The sequence below is a fragment of the Lepisma saccharinum genome, chromosome 3, assembly GCF_977018435.1.
Source record: "Lepisma saccharinum chromosome 3, izLepSacc3.1, whole genome shotgun sequence".
NCBI lineage: Eukaryota > Metazoa > Arthropoda > Insecta > Zygentoma > Lepismatidae > Lepisma > Lepisma saccharinum.
Genome location: NC_139231.1, coordinates 100,820,820 through 100,844,429, shown reverse-complemented (window position 1 = coordinate 100,844,429; position 23,610 = coordinate 100,820,820). Strand labels below are relative to the sequence as shown.

General features: G+C 35.9%; 1 protein-coding gene across 9 annotated transcripts in view; it reads right to left on the bottom strand.

Moving 5' to 3' along the window:
• Positions 1-1,234: 1,234 nt before the first annotated feature.
• Positions 1,235-23,610, bottom strand: part of OtopLa (proton channel otopetrin-like a) — a 317,850-nt gene continuing 295,474 nt past the window's right edge. For 8 of the 9 annotated variants that reach the window (XM_083119032.1, XM_083119035.1, XM_083119040.1 and 5 more), the window contains 5 exons: positions 20,007-20,196; positions 18,836-19,090; positions 17,328-17,508; positions 10,657-10,830; positions 1,235-4,905 (listed from right to left, as the gene is read on the bottom strand). In XM_083119032.1, coding sequence (XP_082975158.1) covers positions 4,771-4,905; positions 10,657-10,830; positions 17,328-17,508; positions 18,836-19,090; positions 20,007-20,196 — 935 coding nt within the window. In that variant the 3' untranslated portion in view covers positions 1,235-4,770. Of the gene's footprint in view, positions 4,906-10,656; positions 10,831-17,327; positions 17,509-18,835; positions 19,091-20,006; positions 20,197-22,533; positions 22,570-23,610 lie in introns of all 9 variants that reach the window. The other variant, XM_083119038.1, reaches the window with a different exon arrangement.

Genomic DNA, 23,610 nt, shown 5'->3' with positions numbered 1-23,610 from the left:
TTGGGTACATGAAACCTAGGTTTCTGTCTGGTTCTCATTTAAGGCAATGCAGATACTCTTTATAATGTGCTCATCAATTTCAGATTATATCTATCTTCCGTTTTTTCAGTGTCAAAGTAAGATAGAAGCTTAGAGTATGGGTTGAATTTAGGGTACACTGTCTTCTTTGTACTTTAGATACCTCAAGAATTTCAGCTGAATTATCTCTATTTCCCATGTATGATTTTTGTCCAAAAGCTGCCATATTTACCAATGCATATAAGCTGCCATATTTACTAATGCATATTCTATGAGTGAGCGATCAAGGGAGGCACAAAGTTATTAATATTGATATATTTGTCAGATCTTCCCCACATCTTTTTATGAATCCTGGTTTTTGTATGTTTGATTAAGAATGTGATGGTTTTAAAGCATAGATTAGCATCATATCCAACACAGAGATCCCTGAATTTTGTGACCGTTGTAATGGGAACGTTCTTACAGTTTGAACATTTGTTATAGACATTACATGACACTGATCAAGATTAGATGAAACCGGTGTTACCACAGATAACAGAAAAATGTAAAGAAATTAAAAAAAAAAAATTCTTAATAAAATATCAACATTGTTAAATAAGTTAACAGAGTTGAGTGTATATTACAGAGGACATTTTTTCTGCAGCCGACAAAAGTTAAGAGATAGGCCGTTCCGCTACCCTCAAGAGGCAACAGGAGGAAAGGGCGCCAATGGAAGGGAACAGCAGGGAAAGACTTGAAGAGGCAAGTGTGCTACGGGTTATTCATATGCCTGTTTAGGGGCCCTGTTGCCACTTCAGCCTACCGGATCAGCAAGTGTTGTCACATTGGATTTCCAGCTAAATCCAGTCTAAAACGAGGATACTGTTTCTCTGAAGCAACAAGAGCTGGACTGCAAAGCCAAAGCTGGATTTAACTACAACTGAAACCGTTTACGTAACAGATGAAAAGATAAGTACTTGATGCGATTCGTGATTTGGACAAACCTTGCTCCAAAAAACTAAGTTGGCAACAGTAGAACGTACATCTGGACTTCCCTTCTACCGCTGGAGGAGGGGAATTCTGTTCAAAACTCATAAAACAATTAACTATTTGAAAAATATCCATTGTCCATAAAAACATGTGATGCACACAAATCTTGCTCTAATGATCCCAAAAGTATCCTAGCCTTACTTGGAAATGAGTCACTGGGTTCATTAACTAAACACAAATATATGTATATTATATATATAATTTATTTAGTTAGACATTTATTTTATTCATTTCTCCACAAATATTGAAACACTTTGTACAAAAGTAATCAAAGAAACTGGAAGTTCTAAAAATTTTATAAAACATGAAAAAACTGTTATCAAATTTTGGATTGGTCATTTCTTGTGCACAGGACAATATGCATATTCTGGTTGTTTCAAACATAAAGAACAATTTTGCATGTTGCTTCTGAATCTTTTTTTTTTTTTTCATTAATCACCCTTGTCCTGTATCTTGACTCATAATCTTCCAGTCCCTTTCAACAATGTTGTCCTAACCTAGCAGACAAACAGACACAACAACAATCATTTGCTTCACAATAATATATTTTTTTCTCCATTGGTCACATAATGTCATTTATATATTTATTTGTATTCTCAAACAATATGTAGAGTACTTATGAAATGAATAAAAATTACAAATCTGGTTAAAAGATTTCATGAACACATCTTCCACTCTATCCTAGTCTATACAGGTTCCTCTTTGAGGTATAACTTGCCTAATGTAAGAAGGAAGGTAAATGATACTTTGATAGAACACTGATATACAGATATATTAGCACTGAGTATCAAATGCCACTTTTAAACACACTTTGATTTTCAGGCAGTATAACATGAATGGCAGCAACGCTTAGAAGAAATTTTAAAACACCATAGTTCCATGAAATTACATTGATGAGTTCACAGTTATTTGTTAAAACTATTTGGGTGTGCTGCTTTTGGTCAGTACAGTTGGTACAAGCACACCTTCCAAAGAATTGGATCAACACGGCAATGAGATAAAAAATTTACTGCATATTATATTTTATTGTTCACTCTTCTTTCTTGAAATATTTGTAGAAAGATACTTTGTTATTGAAGATGTTTTGGTTTAAAAAAATGATATCAAAATGAGGAAAAAAACAACATTAATAAGTGTGTGATGCAAAGTGTACTTCTGGGAAAGCAGTCTTGAGGTTTAAACTCCCAACTTAGCCTAGCATTATGCCTGAGTATTACTTGTTCTCTTGACATACTAAAGAAGATAAATTTATCCCATTTCTGATAAATTATTTTTAAAAATGTGAGTTTCTGAGGTTTAAAAACAATGCAACAATTAAGTATAACTACATATTATATATATATATCAATCCAAAGCTTAACGGCAATACATTGGTTTGAAATCAATAAATTTTGGCACACAATTTCAGGACATATAAATTATGTAAAAACTTGAAAGCAATAGAATAAATGATAGAGTAATCTCTCTAGAAAAATATTACTATAAAAACAAAAACATAGCAGAATATTACAAATCAAGCAGGAATCCTAATTGTGTAGAATATAGGTGTACAATTATTTCTCAACACTTAAGTTTCTTAGTGTATTCTGAGTATTAAATAAAGTATTTTTTTCTAAATGCACATGCTACTTTATAACTTCCGTAACTAAAGAGAAAAACAGTCTCAAGAACTGATTTTTACTTCTTTATATCATCGTAGCAAATGTAACATTCTACATAATGTATGGGTTGTAAATAATTGACATATCTTGAATATATGGTGCTCATTACAAAGAGGTTAAAAGTATGAGTGTTGTTTCTAACAGTATCCCTCACTATTACTTGTGAGCATATTTTACATGAAATACATTTGAATGATATTGTAAAATGAGAAAGTGTTAACTTGTCCACTTACTTAAAGAGATGCAGTTTGTTACAAAGAAAGCATTTCAGTGGTAATATGCAATAATCCATAATAAATATACAAATGATAGGAGTGTTTCTTCCTGATTTTTTTCAAATTAATGCTACTTTATTTTCATTTATATTTTGTTAAACTTAATAATCAACTGGGAGAAAATACTGTTAAATATTATAGATAAGTATTGGATATATAACTTTGTAGCACATGAAATGCATCTTTGAAATATGTACGTTATTTATGGTTTCTTTTCAACAGTAAATTATGAAAAACCTCATCTTAATACATGACAAAATTTACTGCCTCCATCTTTTTGAGTAAGTGTTTTATAGCCTATGGTATGACAATTATTACTTACATAAAAGAGGACTATAACAGAAAATAGAGATAGTATTCTACTCATTACTTTGTTGCAGTTACATGTCTAAAAATGCTACACACTGACGAAATTGCTCATTAAATAATCTCAAGAATCAGTCTTACAAATGTATAAAACAAATGAATTTGAAGTCAAAATTAAACTTTAAGATTGGAACGGCACTACACAATGAGCCCTGACAACATCTTTATACTAGTCGTGAGATTTGCAAGATACACACACACACACATTTTCATTTGTGTTTTTTTTAAAAAAAAATTGCATTTCTAATTGGAATACCAAATCAATATTCATGTCTATCTGTCCTTTTGATGTATTATCTGTGCAAGCCAGTCTCAGTGAACCATTAAGACTCTTGTGGGTTCTAATAGACTGCCACATTGCATCTGCATATCAGGCACAAGTTACAATTGATTCGTGTTACTGTTTTGTACATAGCTCAAATTTGAGATTTCTTTGCACTGTTAATTATGACAGAAAAGGTGACAAGTGAACTCTGCCTATAATATAATTAAGATAAACGGGTAGCAAGACTTACAAACGAGTTGATATCTTGTGTAAAATGCTGTACAGCTTGGTCCAGGATGTTGAGAATCCTACAGCATATCTAATATAATATCAACATACAAAACTTCAATACCTATACAAGGACAATTAGAAAAATTTTCAAATGTTAAAATTATGCAAAATATATGTACAAAATGAAGGTGGTATAATGTTAACATACAATGTTGGTGACAATTCTTACATTACTAATATAATATCATTAACAGGTATAATGGCACCAAAATAGCTTTCTACACAAGTTGAGATGCAATGCTTGCTTTTGCGTTTTGTGTTTACTGAAACATACACATATGATACACATTACACGTGACATTATTTCCTGCACACATGCTTCACTGTGTTGTACATGATTGGGATGCATGCTATCAAGTCATGTATATATGTAGCAGTGACTATCAACCTACTTGTGAACACCGTTCTGGTTTGGTAACTGTTTGAATGCATGTCATATTGAGTTTGAAAGACAATGGAAACGTTTTAGAAGCACAACCTATACATCGCTTTTAATTTTTTTAAATTTTTTCACGACTTGAGCTCACATCTCCAAATTTCAACAGCTTTACATACATTGAAAGATAAAGGATAACTGCAAACAATTCCCAACTTCGACACCGTATTTCTCATCTTTCCTAGCATGCAGGAAATAAAAAAAGAGTATTCTGGTGAATATCTCTCTATGTTTCAATGTCTAAGGGAAACCATTTCTCCAGCACCAATCAGTGACTCCTCCGACTTGGCTGTCTACAAGACAGAAGTCGTGACTTTCCACGTATCTTCCTTGGTATATCTGCATTCAACGCCTCCAGTGTGAAATATTTTCCTAGCGTGGCTCTGGAGGGCAGCACATGCTGGAGAGCCACGCAATCTGACACTGGCTTCATTCGAGCCGAGCCTTGTAGCTTGTCTTCCAGATTTCAGCGAAGGTGACTGCCGAGTGGAAACGGTGGAAGATGCAGAGTGGCAGTGTGACTCTCTGTACTATGGCCCAAGCCAGGAAGCCATAGAAGTCGAGCTGCATAACAGAAGCAAACTTTTCAACCAGATTGTTGTAGCTAACTATTCGAACTAAGGTTCTGGAAAATAACTGAATAGATAACATGGCTACCTACATTTTCTTACATCTACCAATTTTTTATATTAAAATCAAACTTGTCACAGAATGGCAAACTAATATAGTGGAACCACGAGCAAAACAACCTGCGCAGACCCGCGACTCCTGTTCACCGTACCCCCGCGAGTAGAGGAGGGGGAGAGTGGACCATGCTTCCTTTTGGCCCGAGGTGGAGGGAAGAAGGGAAAGCTGCGCGGGGACTTTCGTCCCAAGGCTTTTTTCCTTGTGGTCGATCTATAGAAATGGATGAAAACTAAAAAAAATCCATGGTTGTCATTTAATGGTTAGAGCAGTGGTTCCCAAAGTGTGTGCCGTGCCAATATTTTCAGTGAAATGATATGATTGTTCCAAATATGAGCTTTTTTAGTAATTTTTACACACAAAATATTTCTGAATTTGAAATGTGTGTTTATTTTTTAACTTCAGGCAAGCAACCTAACTTCACTAACTGGGCAATGCAAGTGTTAGATAGGCCTACATTCTGACTTGGGCACCGTGGAAATGTCTTGAAACACTAAGGGTGCCATGAAAGGAAAAAGTTTGAGAACCCCTGGGATAGAGCACAAACTTCTATAAAGTAATTCACTTATGCAAATTAATCTGGCAACACTAAGCGTTTTCTGAAAATTTGATCTGGTTTACTGCAACAATTCTCATTTGATGTATATATTTATTGTATATTAATTAGATACAATGGAAACAAAACACCAAATGCAGGCGACTTCAAACTTTCCAACAATTTCTATATACGTACATATGAAATAAGTTGGTTTACCAATGGTAAACCAGGTAACATGGGAGAATACACCACTGTTTCGGTGCAAGCAGACCTGTGTTCAATTTGTAGCAGAAGCTACAAATTTTTAGTGTTGATCCAGCAATGGTCGAGGGCTCCAGTCTCAAAAGCCATAAAACAATGCTGATGGGACTCGATGTGCTTACTGTTTGCCTGTCACCCAATAAAAAGCCACTTGGCTTTCAGAGAGTTGTTGCACCATGGAAATTTTAGTTATTAACACTAAGCTAGGGCTACCATACGTCCTGGTTTTCCCGGACATGTCCTCTTTTCGGACCCTGAAATTTGAGTCCGGCAGGTTTTTAATTTGTTAAAATGTCCGGGTTTTTACTTTTATCCACTCATCAAAGGTCAGAGATCATGAAGTTACAACGTTTCAAATCATTAAACGTCTGATGTTGGCAGTACTGGACGATGAGCTAAGCGTTAGTCGTTTGTTGTTACAGTTTCAAGTTCCGGTCGATGTGAGTTCCGCATCATTCGTTTGTTCGTGTTTCGAAGTGGAAGTTAGAGTTTGTGAACACTGTGTATGCTACTAATATGCCTAAAAGAAAGTGCAAGTTTACTAATGAGTTACAAGAGAAGTATTCATGTTTTAGACGTGGTAGAGACGATTTTGAAGGTGAGTGTATGGTTTGTAAACCTGGTACATATGCGTCTGTGGCTTTCGAAGAAAATGTCCTCTTTTTAGCATTTCAAAGTATGGTAGCCCTAACTAAGCAGAACTCAGAATAGTAATTGTACATGAATTGAAGTAGCTTAATGTGTATAATATAGGGTTATTCTCTTGTACAGACCTGGGACTCCTGTGCATCATCCTCTCACAGGCAGGGGAGGGGCAGAGTGAGCATGCTCCCTCATAGGCCGAGTTGAATGGATGAAGAGAGAGATGCACAGGGATTTTTGGCCAAAGGATCTTTTCCTTATGGTTGCTCTATATATCAGGGCCCAACTGGTGGCTGATGTATATAGCTCCATTTGTACACCAATTGTCTTTGGGTGTGTGGGGCTTGATGAGTGTCAACAACCTTGGTTGTGAAGTAAAATATGTAGGTGTAACACTGCTCTCCCGTTGCAACATTGCCAAGTGTACGTCTATTGTTGTCAGTACTTTTATTAGCTTGTATGTATAGTGTTTGGGTGTTTTGTGTACCAAATTTCTATCTATCTATCTCTCTCTCTCTCCCTCTCCCTCCCTCCCTCCCTCCCTCCCTCCCTCCCTCTCTCTCTCTCTCTCCCTCCCTCTACATCTATTTAAGTCGAAAGGGGACGGATTAGACCACCACCACCATTATCAGCACCTATGCTCTAGGAATATGAATATATTGTAAGTTTCAATATTCAATAGGATGTGTTACTAGTAATTAATTTTAAGTGTACATTTGGCAGGATATATTGCGAACTGTTGTCCTTAAGTTTGAATGCTTACAATTTTACTGATACAATGATATTTGTGTTACTCCAGCTACAGTGAAATGACGCACTTATACTAGTACCTAGTTATCCTCCAGTTATTTCCAGAACTTACCCTATTTACTAAACAAAGGTGAACTCTGCTAGTACAGGTTTTCTAGTATCATAATACACAATTTAACTCTACACTAATGCACAATACTTATTAATCTACATTTGTACATCATATGTACCACACAGGAAATATATGAACAGGGAAGTTATATACTATTAACTTTGATGGAACAAAAATAATAAATATCTGAAATATGAAGGAACTTAAAACACTGAGAGGTATACACAATAAGACATGATGTGGATGACTTCTCTGATCATCTTATTTTATCTAGGGGTTGAAGAAAAAGAAACAGAAGAAGTCTAGTTATATTTTGTAGGAGAGAATATAGAACAGTAAGGGAGGTTGAAAGTTTTCAAAGAATTTTAAGAGATTAAACTAGACATTGCAATGTTCTTCGGTCACCAAAATTGTTGTGTGAAAAGGCTAAACATTTTTTGGCTATTCTTCTAGAAAGTTAAAGATTACTATTAGTGTTAAGTTCTCTGTTAAACTACCTTAATCAGTTTAGCAGAAACACAATACCAGACCTGACAAGGCATCTAGCAAACCTTCAAAGCTCTAAATTTTTGGCAGTTGTTGGGGCCAAAAAATTGGCAAACTCTGACCTTAACTCACCCTGTCTCTCATAAACTCAAGTTAAAGAAACTTTTATGTTAATATGCATTAAATTATTTGGCAAGCACTATGATTCATCCAAAATATACACATATTTGGATGAATCAATTTGGACAGAAAACAATCTTACCGATATTCCTTGCGTACATCCAATTGAATGTGTTCACCACCTCTACTATTTGGCCTTTGAAGGTTAAGAAGTTTATGAAGAGATATGAAAGATTTTTCAGAACATGATTTATCTAATGTGCTTGCAATGTTATCATAAATATAATGAATACTGAAATTCATTCATTGCACATTTGCTTCTTCCATTATCTACGCCACGCAAAGTAGGACATGCCATTTGTCCATTTTTATGCTCAGATAGGTTACTTGGGACTGGACCTAGAGTTTAAAGTGGGATCTGAACCACTGTGCAATGCATCTCCCATCAGAGATCCAACTCAGAACTTCTTGATTACAAGGTGGCAGCAATACCACTATGCCACTAGAGAGGGCCCTACAGGACATTTATGCTCTTATGAACAGTTGTAAAGAAAAACCTTTTATCATTAAATAATTTACTTGGCAATTCTTATTTGCTTTAATAACAAACAATGAATTTACAATGAAATTCACAAAAAGTATTCAAAATGCTTTGGAATGTATTGTTCATAGTATAGTAGTTTTTAAAAACAAATTATAAAATTTGAAATATGCACAAGTAAAGTTACATTTCGTAATGCCATGAGTCATGACCCTAAAAGAAAATACTGTCCTGCAAAAATCAGAACTGGCCTACAGTTTTATTTGTAATCTGAAGCACTAACTGTATCCCAACAAAGAATCAAATGCAGACATTCTTATTACAATGCAAGAGGCTTAGCTATTAGTCATTCTGTTGTGGTTCAGCTGATGGATCACACATTGATTGATTGATTTGGTGTTTTAAGTCCACTTTATGCACGGTAAGGCTAATCGGAACTGGACCTACAGTTTAAAGTGGGTTCAGAACCACTATGTGTCTCCACCAGGAATCGAACCCTGGACCCCTTGATTTCAAGGCTACGATGCAACCGCTGTGCCATAGGAGAGGCTAATGGATCACACATAAAGGAATATCGAAGTTTTTGCATATGTACTGAACAATTTTTAATGCATTTTTTACATAATGTTCTGAACTGATAAATAAGTAAATTATGGCCAATATTTTTGTAATTACTCTGAATCGCCAGTAGCGAAAGAAGAGTTTGAAATAGAAACAGGCAAAGTATAAACTATTTGCTAAAATATATTTTACATGTACGAGGCGAGGTGCATGTAAAAAAAAAAAGGGCCGATAATTTTTTATGTGGGGTTGGCAACACTGATGAAGTTGAGCATGCGCAGGAGCATGCCCTAGTATTCTGTGCTTGCAATAGAGATAGAATCGTCAGAGTGTGGTTGCATACGTGCGAGTACCAGTAAGGTGAAATGGCTGCCGTAATACAAAATCTCGCCAAATGTGAAGTGAGATCTGTCATACGATTTCTGAACGCCAAAGGACAGAATGCAGCTCACATCCATCGGGAATTGTGTGCCATTTATGGACTGACAGTGATGAGTGAAGGGAAGGTCAGGCAATGGTGCAGAGAGTTTCGGGAAGGGTGTTCAAATGTCCATGACGACGAGCATAGTGGAAGGCCTAGTGTTCAGATGGATGATCTGGTGGAACGCATTAACGAGAAAGTGCGTTCCAATCGTCGGTTCACAACATCTGAACTCGTCAAAGAGTTTCCAGAAGTGTCTGCAAAAACATTGCATCAAATTGTGACTGACAACCTGGGGTATCACAAACTGTGTGCGAGGTGGGCACAAAAAATGCTGACAGATGCTCACAAAGAGCAAAGGAGGACAGCTGCACATGATTCTTTGGCCGGCTGGGGGGAGGATGGGGATGACCTCTTTTTGCACATAGTGACGGGGGATGAAATGTAGATATCGTACGCCACTGGAGAGTCGAAGCAGCAGTCAATGCAATGGCAGCACTCTAGTTCTCCTAAAGCGAAGAAATTCAAGCAAACACAATCAGTTCACAAAATCATGGCAACCGTGTTTTGGGACCAAAAGTGTGTGATTTTTGTGGAATTCTTGGAACCAGGATGAACAATTACAGCAGAGGTGTATTGCGAAACACTGAATAATCTGTGACATGCCATCCAAAATCGGTGGAGAGGAATGCTATGCTCTGGAATTTTTCTGATCCATGACAACACCCGCCCACACGCAGCTGCTCGTACTGTTGAGACAATTGAAAGATTTTGATGGGAACTATTCAATCATCCCCCTTACAGCCCCGACCTTGCCCCAGCAATTTCTTTCTTTTTCTTCACCTGAAAAAGTGGCTTGCATCAAAGCGTTTTAACGACAGTGACGTGCTCAAGACATCAGTTCTGGACTGGCTGCACTCTCAGGCGGCAGATTTTTATGCAGAGGTTATACGCAAGCTTGTGCCACGCTATCAGAAATGTCTGGAGGTTAATGGTGACTACGTCGAAAAATAGCCAAGGTATGTACTTGTTTATCAATCACAATCTTCTCCTATCATTTTCTTGTTTTTTTAAAAAACATTGGCCCTTTTTTTTACATGCGCCTCATAAATAGACACTTCCTAACCTTACTTACAACAGCTAAAGCAATAAACATTAGGAGAATAAAAGGGGCTGGGAAAGGGTTCTCTGTAGCTCACCTGGACTGGATTCGCTTCCACTTTCTGTGTCTCAAAAGTGTAGATGACCCACATGGTTAAATTGCAGATGAGCAAGAAGGTGACGACCTGACGTCCAGGTTTGCTGCGGTCCTGTTCTGGCAGATGAACTCGGCGACGAGAAACATCCGCAATGAATAACAGTTGCAAAACCACCTGTGAAAAACACATGATATATAAGACTCTCTACGCTTATTCATCATTACCTGAACATATGGTTACCACACACTCTTTTTTTCACAGACACAGTGGCGTGCCCAAGGGTGGGGTTCATGGAGGTTATAACCACCCCTTTGGCCCAGAATTCCTAAAAAAAAAGAATGCCAAAGGTAGGAAAATATGACTAAATGAGGGCTGACTACCAAGAAAAAGTATACATAACCCCTCCCTTTCGAAAATCCTGAGCACACCACTGCACAGACATGTTCTACATTTTTGCCTTATGTCCAGCATCTGGGAGGAATAAGCAACATATCACAAATGACCCACATATTGAGTGTCACATAATATAAATTAGGAAAATATGTGTTTCAGTTGAACATAGAGAAATGATGTAAGTTACAAGTCTCTGAACTGCATTTCCAAACTCAATAGTGAAATATATTTTGATTCAATCATTGCCCAGAAAGAAAGAAAAAGGTGTGTCCTGCTGGCACAAGAACGGCAATTAATGAACAAAGTTTTGGGGCCACTGTTCAATGCCTGAGCAGAAATTCTTGCTTTGGGGTTTATACTGATGGAATTAATCATGGAATACACAAGGTGGTTCCCATTCATATTAAATATTTTGATTGTAAAGCAGGAGGTATGCAGAACAAAGTTACTGAACTAAAAACCACCCCAAATGCAACTTCTGGAAACATTCTAAGCTATGTCAATAATTGTTCAATATTTGTTTGCCATTCCAGGTCATATCACTATCAACATAACGGGCTCATGATGGAGTCTGAATTGGTACTGGTTCAGTATAATTTCAAATAGTTTGACTGTTCAGAGTTTCATGAGTATATTTTGACTAAACTTAAAATTTTGAGAAAAATTGGCATCTCTGAGAAGTAAGAGTTAAAACATGTGTGGTGAGAAGTGTATTGTTTAGTATTGGTTACAAGTTTGGAAATTTTGCATTTAGGAAATCATTAAGAAGTCATATTTTTTAAAAAACTGAAAAGGTGTCAGTTTCACATTACTTTCTAACGTTCCACAAATGTGTATTATTTACTCTGAATGTTTTGTGTCCTACATTTTGACTTAAGGTCCTATATTTTGGGACAGCATGTCCTACTTTTCCCTCATAGTGATCTGGTAACCCTACTTGAATAAAAAAGATGAAGGATAATTAGACATTAAAGTTTTTTAAGTTTCAGCTGGACAAGAAAAGAGAAGACATTATAGTAATATGTCTTCAATCAATAGATCCCTCCTATGTCCCTGTTTCGTTAATGCCGGAACTAATTCTCTTCCTTTGAACTATTGTTGAGTAAGATAAAAGTATCTTCCTTGTCCTATACCAATGGATGAAAGTTCTTTCACTTAAGCATCCAGGAAGACAAACTAATTGATACAGAGTTGCCAAATTTCTATATCTTTTTTTCTTGTTAGAAATTTCTCTTATTAATGTTTTAAGTTTGTAAAGTAAATCTAAACAATAACATTTTATATATATATATATATATATTACAAAAGTAACTGTTACAGTTACATACATGGGTGTCCAGAAGGGTGGGTGCAAGGAGGACACAGCCCCCCTGAAAAATTAATATCAACCTAAAATTATATATTTCACACATATAATTTCATTTCACTCACAGTAATTTATATAAATTGTTATTAAGGCATTACAGGAACATGAGAATTTAAAACTGAAGGAGTGGTTTTTTTGAGATTTTCCCAATGCTGCAGACCAACTGAGAGTCATTATATTCAAGCACATCACATCATCATGAACAAGTTGTATTTAATAACTATTTTTAGGCAATAAGTGTAAACTTTGTTTAACTTTCATTGAAGGCACTAATCTGTTGCAAGCTAAGCATGCAAGAAAATTTTTAGATTTTTATTTTGCAAACTGACAATACTATTTAATATTTAACTAGAACCATTCATCTGAAGAATCCATACCCAAGGAGAGTTTTTACTCCTGCCATCAAAAAAACATACACCCAGGTAAATAAGAGAGAACATTATTTCAAGTAAATTAATTGCAATATCATGAAATATTTGCCACTTCTCTCATTTTAGGAACCCTTCTTTTCTTCCACTCACTATGTCGACAAAAATGATTTATACCAACAGACACCCGCCCCCTAGACAGGGGTAGCATGCGCTACCCTTGGGTATATGGAGTTTTCACCACTGAATATATTATATATATATATATATCAGTGGCGTGGCGTGGATTTTTAAAAGTGTTACCGGTTATCAGTAGGACATTTAAGGGAGACTTGGGCACCTCCCCACCTCATGCCCACCCCCAATGTCTTCCAAGTAGTTCATATAATATTAATCTGGTACGTATTCAATTCAATACTAGATTTTGGTAAAGTTATTAATCAGGAAAAAAAATGTTGACATAAGGACTAAAGTGAAATCGCAAACATTGGTTGTTGACACAATAATACGTAATTTGATACTTACAGAAACATCGAAGGCTACTTATAGAGCAGATCAATCCGACTTTGAAAATAGTTATATGATGCTGGGATCCCGGGTTCGAAACCTAGCTTGGGCATGGGCGTTTGTGATGTCTATTCATCAATTTAATCATATCATCACTCATCCCCATCTTCGCAAATTAGCCAAAAGTGGCACAAGCGAAGCAAAATCAATCAAATCAAATCAAAAAACTTCTATGATGCTGTCATAAAGAGAAGTTTTTCATTTGAATTTGAATTTTTGGGTGCGTCATGGTCATGGTCCATGTTATCCACATCTGAATTCGACACGTTTCTTTTTTCACCCGAAAATAGAGTACATGGCCAACAAAAGAGTTTCAACAACTGCACACATCCACATAACCACAGATAGTCGTTATACCACGAAACATTGAAATGTCGGTCATATCCAGCAGACGACTTGGTTTTTAAATCGTTCAAAATAGGCTTTGGCCTCCCTTTCGCCACAATTTCGATTTTTTCTGCAATATAACGAACCGAAAGATTGCTTCAAAATATCTTCTATCGCACGATTACACACACACTGTCCAGATAGGATGAACCCGCCACCTCGGAACTCGGAGCAAGCTTCATTAATTAATTGACAATACCCGAAAACAACATAAAGACGAACGACACCAGTGACAAAACTCCCACTGCACAGCCCCTCCCACAAACCGTTGTTTACTTTTGTAACACATGAAGCACCCTCCTTGCTCCCTCCCCTCTCAGCATCGGCCCTTCCCCAATATTTCCTTCGGAACCTGCAAGAAATCCAGTTCTACTAATGTTGCCATCTTAGTTCTTTTGAAACCAGATTTGCCCAAATCGCGAAACTTTTCATTTCAAATAAGACGTTAGTAGAGTAGATGTAGTCTTCATCTGTTTCCTAACTACTCCCACTTCCATGTTTCGCTAAATCCACTGAAATCTCATTTCTGACACCACTACTATTTCGTATATTTTACGTCATTTGCTACCTTTAAGGCTTTCGCTTTATAGGATAATCGTGACGATGAGGATGCCTGGTGAATTATTGAAATAAAATTATTATTTCTTTGTGTATGTAATTATTATTTTTTATAATTATGTAAGTAAAATAATAACAACGAACATTGAAATAACCATTTCTTGCTGAGGATTCGAACCTGCGACACCTGACACTTCAGAGCGTGCTAAGATAACAATCGGGAAATTATGCTTGTAAGTATTGTTTTCACCCAAAAACAGTTCTACCACCTCAAAAACATTCCTTCAATCCGAAATTATTGCATTCCTGCGACAACGTATGTCAATCTCAATCAGTATTATCAACAAATATCACAAATTCCTGTAACCGAAATAATATTATATGTGTGAAATATAGAATTTTAGGTTGACATTTTTAGAAGGGCAGCGGACCCCTTGACCATACCCATCCCTCTCCTCTCCTTCTCGCCCATGATGTCGAGGAAGGACAAAGAGGACTTTCATAATCGCTGATATTTAGTGTAAATACAAAATATCACTTGGTAGTTTGCTTTTGCCCCAGTGTGATTTGATTTTTTTAAATTTTGATTTGGCGATTTAAGTCCACTTCATGAACAGTAATGCTAATTGGGACAGTTTAAAGTTGGATCCGAACCACTTGTGCCTCCACCGGGTATCAAACCCAGAATCCCTTGATTATAAGGCGGCGACGCTACCACTGCGCCATCGTTCCCCAGGGTGACTGGACACCTTCAGAGTAAGATAGACCCCATTAGGCGACTTAGCTCTTTTCTGTCTATTGAATATGGCAACACTGATCTGTTTCCGGTAAGTATCACTGGCAACTGCGGCGGCTAAACAGTCATGCCATTAACCCACCTCCTCCTCCCGCCGAAACAGTCTTTGCTGCGACGGAAAGTCTTCCTTTGTGGGCGCAGGGCTCTTTCCTCATGTTGCCTGTGGAGGGTACCGGATCAGTCCTCCTCTTCGCTTTTGCCGGTGTCAGAAAAAATGTCAGTCTTCAATGTTTACTTTACGACAATATTACCAGTTTATGTACGTAATAATATTTTAAGATGGGTTCTTCAATTCTTTATATTTTGGTGTTACCTGCGGTAACAGCGGCTACATGCACGCCACACCTCTGATATATATATATAAATCAAAGAAGGTAAAAGGAAACACTAACCGGACAGTAGAAAAATTCAAAATTTTTGCTAACTTTGTAGAATCATCGGTGTGAGGAAATCATCACACCGATGATGCTACGAAGTTAGCAAAAGTTTTGAATTTTTCTACTGTCCGGTGAGTGTTTCCTTTTACCTTCTTTGATTTTTACTTAGACCTTTTGGCCCTCCTTGTTTTTATTAATTATATATATATATATATATATATATATTATATATATATATATATATATATATATATATATATAGTACATCCAGAAAGTAAGTACTGTTCGCAATTTGTGCTGTAATCACGAGGGTGCACATATGGCCAAGTTGTTTGATGCATTGACAAGGTATAGACATCAGTTGGAGGAAAGATAGTAGTGTAGATGCTTCACAGTGGGTTGTGATAATAATCAAGAAAATCGAGATACCTGCCACATGTGAAGTGCGGTCTGTGGCATGATATTTGAATGTGCAGAATGTGTCAGCAGCTGAAATCCACCGTCAGATTGGTGGGGGTGTATGAGGAACGATCATGATTGCCTCAACAGTACAGAGATGGGTGCAACAGTTTAACAAAGAGTGGAACAATGTGTATGATGCAGTGGGCAACCACCCGCGGTGGCTGACTACTTGGAAGAGAAGATTACAGAGATGCCCGTTTGCAATTTCCATTTCTCATACTGAGGTCCAACATACTGTTACCACTTGGTTATCATCGCAAGTGGCATCGTTCTGCGATATGGGGATAGAAATCAAAAGGTCTCATTGTGATAAGTATCTGACGAGTGGTGGGAACTATGTTGAAAATTAGTTCAAGGTACAGGCCATTCGATTTAGCTTGAGCTCTGGCCTTCAGATGCACAGAAGCCTGTCGCTCACCCCGATGATGCAAGAGTTCCACTGAGGTCAGAGTTGCTAACCACCTTAACAATTAACTATATCCATAACATGACTTTAGAGCTTATTAGTATGAATATTCGGGACTTACTGGTGTCTGGATGTATTTATTTAAAAAAAAAAAAAAAAAAAAACAAGACAGTTAGAGAAGGTGATAGTTCAAGGAAAAATAATGACAGAGGATTCTTTGTGTCGGTGAAACCCATTGGCGAAAGAGGCATTTTTCCTCTCCCCCTATTCCTCTCCGAGGGGGAAGGGGGGCAGATCATGTTACCACGAGGAAGGTGATTGTTGTCCTGTGTTGCTTAGGGTGTTTTTATTCAACGGAAGCTGAGGTGAAAATTAAAACTGGAAAGAAGATTGGAGTAGAGAAATTATCTCAACGTGCATAAGTTTATGAAGAAATAAGAAGCTGACAGTGGTCTTGCGTTAAATGTTAAACAAGTGCAAAAGCATGTTTCCGCAGTTACTGGTGTGTCAGTAAGTACTTTGAAATGTCTCGTAATCGAAAATGATCGCAAAAAAAAAACAAAAAAAAAACTGGGAAGATATTAGTAATGGCTAACAAAACACGCAGAAGAAAGAAATTGAAAATTTATGTGAATGAATTCGACATGTTTGTTATTCATAGAACAATTAATGAATTTCACAATCATGAAGGACAGCATCCTACTTTAGATTCGTAAGTAATTTTTCAATGAGACAACAGCATATAGCCTTCCGCAAATTGCAACACTGCTCCTATGAGTCACATGACGTCTTCCGCAGACGACAAACATTTCCCGCTTTGCGCATGCCAGAGCTCAGGCTAAACCGAATGCGCTGTATGTACTTCAGTGTGCAATAAAGGCAATTAATTGGCAAACAGAACTTATTTTCCGGATGACTCCAGTATATTCATAACTTTGTTATCATTGATTAGGTCTTCTGTATTTAAATTCTTGTGGTAACTTCAACTTACCTGAACAACAGACAGGATTCCAGTTATCATAACTAAGAGATTGGGTTCATGGGTAAATGCAGCCAAGGAACCTGCTATAACGCTGAACACAGCATACACAAACAGACCAAATGCTGACACTCTGAGTAAAATATCATTCAAGTCACTCTGTTCCTCTGAATGGAATTTCAGGCTTTGTACTCTGGAAAAAAAAATAGAAGAAAATCATCAGAGACTTGACAGTTATGAAATCTCCTGTAAGTTACAATTACATTTTTAAAGAAGAGAAACTTAGTTACTCATTGGCAGAGACACAGAGTGGAGCCCAGATTTTATGTCCCTTGATTTAACATTGTCCCCCATTATAGTGCCAATCTTCATGATCCCAACATAAATAAAAATAATAACCTATGATGCAACAGACCATGAGGACCAGGTCCTACCTACTGACTGCTGGCCTTACTCCCACCTGCAGAGACGGAAGATTATCCAACCAGTTATGGGGCAACGTGTGGTCAGCACAACGAACCCCTAGTTGTTGTTGTAGGTTTCCATGATGGTCCCAACATAGTTACAAAATTTTCCCTGATTTTCCATTTTTCAAGTTTTATGCCTTGGGAGGGGGGGGGGGTAATCATGGACGTCTACAGAATTTTTTTCCACGGAGGGACAAGCAAGGCATTTTTCTATGGGGCATATTACCCCTATAATAGTGTTGCCCCCTCAAAAAAACACCACTTGAATTTGAAACTATCGCATAAATTACTATGACTGAAATCAAATTATACGTGTGAAAAATATATACTTTTAGGTTGACATTCGATTTCTAACGGGGAGATGTGGTCATCCTTGCCCCACCTTCCAGATGTCCATGTGCCTACATTATTATACTTTCACCTGGAAATTTAGCGTAGAGGAATCTTATCGCCGTTATTAAACGAAATTATACTCTTAAAGAAAATCAAGTATTTTCAAGCCAATTAAAGTTCAAAGCAACTACTGGGGAAGGAGGCACAGTGGTGCAACCACAGGGGAGGCAATGGGTATTGTCCCTCCCCAACCTTGGATGGAAATCAATTCTAGGGGGGCAAAAGGGGCAAACATTGAGGTAAAAGAAAGCAAGAATCTAAGAGTAGCAGGACAAAAGGATACTCAAGTGGAATTAGTTTTCACGTCAGTGGCTGGGGTGGGATGCCTATGCAAATTATCCTGGAGGGGGTATGCTTTATGAGAATTTTCTTAACTGGAGGATAACATTCCCTCCACTTTAAGTACTACTCCACCCTTTCCCCCTGAGAAAAAATCCTTCGGGTAGCCTTCTGCACTGTATTGTGATAAATAAAAAATGAAAATTATAAAAATAAGGCTGAATTTCAGGTTCAAATCTGATTTATAAAATGATATTTCAATATTATTATGGTTCTGAATATAGTTTTGCCAAAGCAGGAAATCAGAAAAAGCCCAGAAAACACACACACATATCTTTATCAATCCCTTCCATATACACTAGTGCACTATTTTAATCTTACCTGATGAAGCCTATGAAAATGGCGATTACACTGAGCACCATGACAGCACAGTGAGACACATCAGCCAAGTAGATGGCGAGCCGGCCAAGATCTGGGTGACGGATTAACACGAAGAACAGAATGAGGCAGATGAGAGAGCCCACCAAAAGGAGAAGGCCAAAGAAGAGACCCTTACTTGCACCCACACAATCAACACGCCCATGAAAGTGGTGGGACACTACACTCATGTGTTCTACCTCATCTTCTGTCACATACCTGTGAAACAAGAAACATTCAATATGTGAATATATAATTAACATCAGCTGGCCTAAGTTTATGCATTCGGAGGCCTGGGAATGAAATCACTGTGAGCTCCCCCCCCCCCCATCCCTTCCCGGTATACATTTTCAGTAATAACTTTTAGACTAAGTTATGTCAAATGGTTACTTATTTTCCATACATTTACGAGTACCGCATATCAAATAACCTGTTTCTTTCATTTTGTAGTCCTCTTCAAATCAATTTTTACCCAGTTAAGCCCCATTACCAAATAAAAGACAGGGGCTGTAGCCCCTTCTCCCTTAAATCTGTAGGTTGATTGATTGAAATTTAACATAAAGGACTCTGCAAACATGCACAGCAACAATATATGAAGTTATTACATTAAAATTTTAAAATTATACACTTTTCATAAATATTTTACATTATTAAAATTCCAGTAAGAATGAAATTGTGCAATTGCAAGATAGAAAAGTATGTGAAAACTTGGTTTCTATGACTTGCACTCAAATAATTCACTCCAATGTTTATCTTAAGGGGGGAAAAAAAGAGGAATTCTATTGACAAGACCAGAATTTTTATTTAAGATGAAATAGATGAAAGGAAAATCACAAACACAAAAGCACAGCACACAACACGAGTCCCACAGAGGATTATACTAGCCACGAGTCCAGAGCCTTGCTAGTGTGCAAAATGCAGTTCAGGGTGTACTATATTGAAGAGAGTTTGAGTCACCCCATACACTCTGCAGCTTCTGTAGGTAAGAAATTAAGAGCTTAGCGATTTAAATATTCCAACTGATAAGAAAAGGACAAAGAAGGTTAATTTTCATGCTTTTATTTTTAAATTATTTCAAAGATATTTCAGGGAGAGGGTTAAACTCTCATCCCCTCTCGGAATACCTCACACTTACTTTGGATTCCAACCAATGTGCGACCACATCACATAGACCACAGCAGCTCCAATAAGGCTGTACTCAATTATGAAAGGGAACAAGTATGGAGCTGAGTCCTGAACTATATTTCCCATGATATTTATTCGTCCACAGGTGTAATTGTTTGCCACTAAACCAGGTGCGCCAACATCCAACGTTGATGCATTGCCTGCCAGCACAAAAGAAATTGCCATTATACATATGGTAAATATACTGTTGATGCGAGCATGCTTAAACTGTAAACATACATTCACACATGTACAAAAAATAATAGAGATACATGTGCTACCAAACTACGCTAATTGTACATGCTTAACTCATGGCCATATATAATGGGAGGGTTTTAATGTGTCCAATCTTCTCCCATTGGTTTAGTAAACAATTTGCATTAATTGTATAATTGCATCACCATTTGATCAAACCACTATATTATTTGAAATAATTGTTAAAGTATAACTTATGGTTTATATATGTTCCGCAGGCATAATGGATAGTCTTGCAATCTTAAAGTACAATAATGTTAATTTATTTACATCAGAAAAACTGTTTCAGAATATTTTATGTTAAAAATAAGCTGTAAAATGGCAATAAATTGCATAAATTTTAAAAAAGAAATGAAAATGTACAGAAATATTTTAGTTTATAATTTGAAAAAAATTGAAAATTAAATCTAAATGTACATAATCAAATGATATTGTAATTGTTAATATATTTAGTGCACATGGATATGTATATTGAGATATTTAGGATATAATATTGTATTAGCTGGAAATTGCTTTAAAAACAGCAGTGATGTAATTATTAACTGGTTAACATTAGTGAATGTTCATAATTATAGTTATTATTACCATTAATGGAATACAGTATATACTTTTTACTATCCTCCAACTACTGAGAGTTGAACCCCTCCCATTATTTCCATGCAATACAGCAAAATAGATCAATACAAAAAAAATCTAATTTCTAATGCTACTTAACAAGGCATGAAAAGAACTAATCTCCAAAATTTCCAAATTATATCTTGACAGAGATACAGTTTTTTAGCTAATAAAATATTCTCTACTTTTCTTGCCAGAAATAAAATTTTCACAAAAAACTAAATTAGTTCATGAAGATCTAATGTTAAGAATGCAGTAAAGTAGTCTGATATTATTAAGGATACACTGACCATTGCTAAGAAGTTATATACATAATACAGGGTGAGTCAAAAGTCAGGTTACATAGGGATTTATAATATATCTTCAATGTGTGCACCTTGAACATCAATGCATGTAATTACAATTACAATTTGTGCACCTTTAAATGACCCCAAAGGACAAAATCCAGTGGTCTGGAGACCACGATGGCCACTCAACAGGACAACAGAGACTGATCCATGCACCAGGAACTCGACATTCAACCATTTACAGAGGACAATTAACGAGACAAGGAAAAATTTCCTACGTAACCTGACTTTTGACACCCTCTGAACTGTGACCATTCAAAGCAAATAATTCTCAATGTAAACATAACTAAAGCTAGAAGCTAACAGAACAGACCAGCGCATATAATCATTAATACCAACCATTTATTACATTAAATATATATATTTCAAAACACAATTATATTTGACAACACACATATTCTACATAAATATACATACACCGAGGAACAAATATACTACTGATTGACACTGAAAGAGAATACTATTGTTTTTTAATGTCACTTAAGAACACATTTAAGAAAAACACTACATTTATGTACATTGATATACAAACAAAGAGTACAATGTTAATATTTCCCTCAAGAAATAATATTAATTATAATTATCAACCAAAAAGTCTGAAGTAAATCACATGATTAATCAATTTCATTGATTTTGTATTACATCATGAATAAATTGTAATTTATTACTTTGAAGATGTGTTGGATTAGATCTTATTAGATAAATTGTATTTCACAGTAGTATTTTTCAACGTAACGTACTTAATATTTATTTGGCTATTACTTTGAAAGCCACATAACATTTACATTAAAAGGAAGTTATATAACAGTTAGTAGGTAATATAACTCATTCCAAGATCATTAATTGTTAGAAAACAAACTGTAATGAGGCTTTATATTTTAAAAATATTATTTCAATCAATGCTTATTTATGCATATAAGCAACTACAAGTAATTAATAATATGTTAATAATAACTATAAAATTAGCATTATGCATAAATGGATGCATTATAACTATTTAAAATATCACTTTTACTTTGGAAACAATGTATGATATTCCCATGTCCAATTCACTGTTTCATATGAAATATAGTTGCATGTATTTATTTTTATAGCTATGTGTTTGACAAAAAAATATGTATTTAACAGTAATCAGCAAACTGTGTAAAATTTACTAATAGCCATTTGAGTTCCACTATTAGAATAATTCAAGTATTAAACATAGTAATTACATTAAACATGCTACGAGCAAATATTGAAAAAGAGAGGGTTGTCATTCACAATTACATTTCTTCAACCTACCCAAGAAACGATCCCATCCAATGAGCTTGAAATTTTCTTAAGAAGAAGAGAGAAGACAATAGTTGTAATTAAAGAATCTAACTTTAAATTAACAAAGAACAGTGAGAAGTTTAAGAGAAACTGTTAGTTACCTGGAAGATAAGAGGAACGATATATTCCTAATATACGCTGTGGGACAGACAAATACGCTACAGGAAGGAATGCATTAGGCAAGGGATAAGTGTTGCTTCTTTGATTAAGATGTTACAAACCCTCTCTTTTACAACTAAATGTGCTAAATTCATTGTTGTACTAGCTACTGAAAATGAAAGTATTCATCATTAGTTTAGTGAATAAATACTTTGCATTTTTATTCTATTCATGCAACACCCATGATACTAATACTATAATTATTGTTTCTTGACTGAAGAGATGCCACTCACTTCAATTGATATTACTATTTTTATCATTTTTCTTATTCATATAAAACTAATATATGCAGGTATTTTCTAACATTCTGATACTATGGCATTCATGGTAATGCTCGAGTTAAGATAAGAACTGAAAATTTATAATACTTTGCTACGGAAGAATACCATAGCATTAATTAATATGTGTCACTAAATCAAAATGTGAAACAAAATATATCTAAAATTTTCATATCCTCTTGTTAGTTGATCATTCTATTTCTTTATATTTGTTTATAAATTCAGCTACATATCTGGAGCTAATATTGAACACTGTTACATATTTACAGATAACATGTATAATACATATAACATTTGAGTTATGCATGATGAACTGAATTTGGAAATATTGTGTTTGTGTACAATGATTTCTTTTGGTGAAGAATGGATTTGAGCTTAATATATTTCCACTCCTTGAAGTATTCACTGAATAAAAAAAGGACTTGCTATTTACTACCAGTGAGTGAGCATAAGCTTTACTGTCATCAGTTTTTACATAAATCATTGTGAATGGATTTTCTTTTTCACCACACCTGTGTGTGTTGACGGGAAGTGGGGCAAAGACACACAAAAAAACTGACGATACTTAACTAATATTAAATTGCAATATTTACAGCAATGCCAAGGAAAT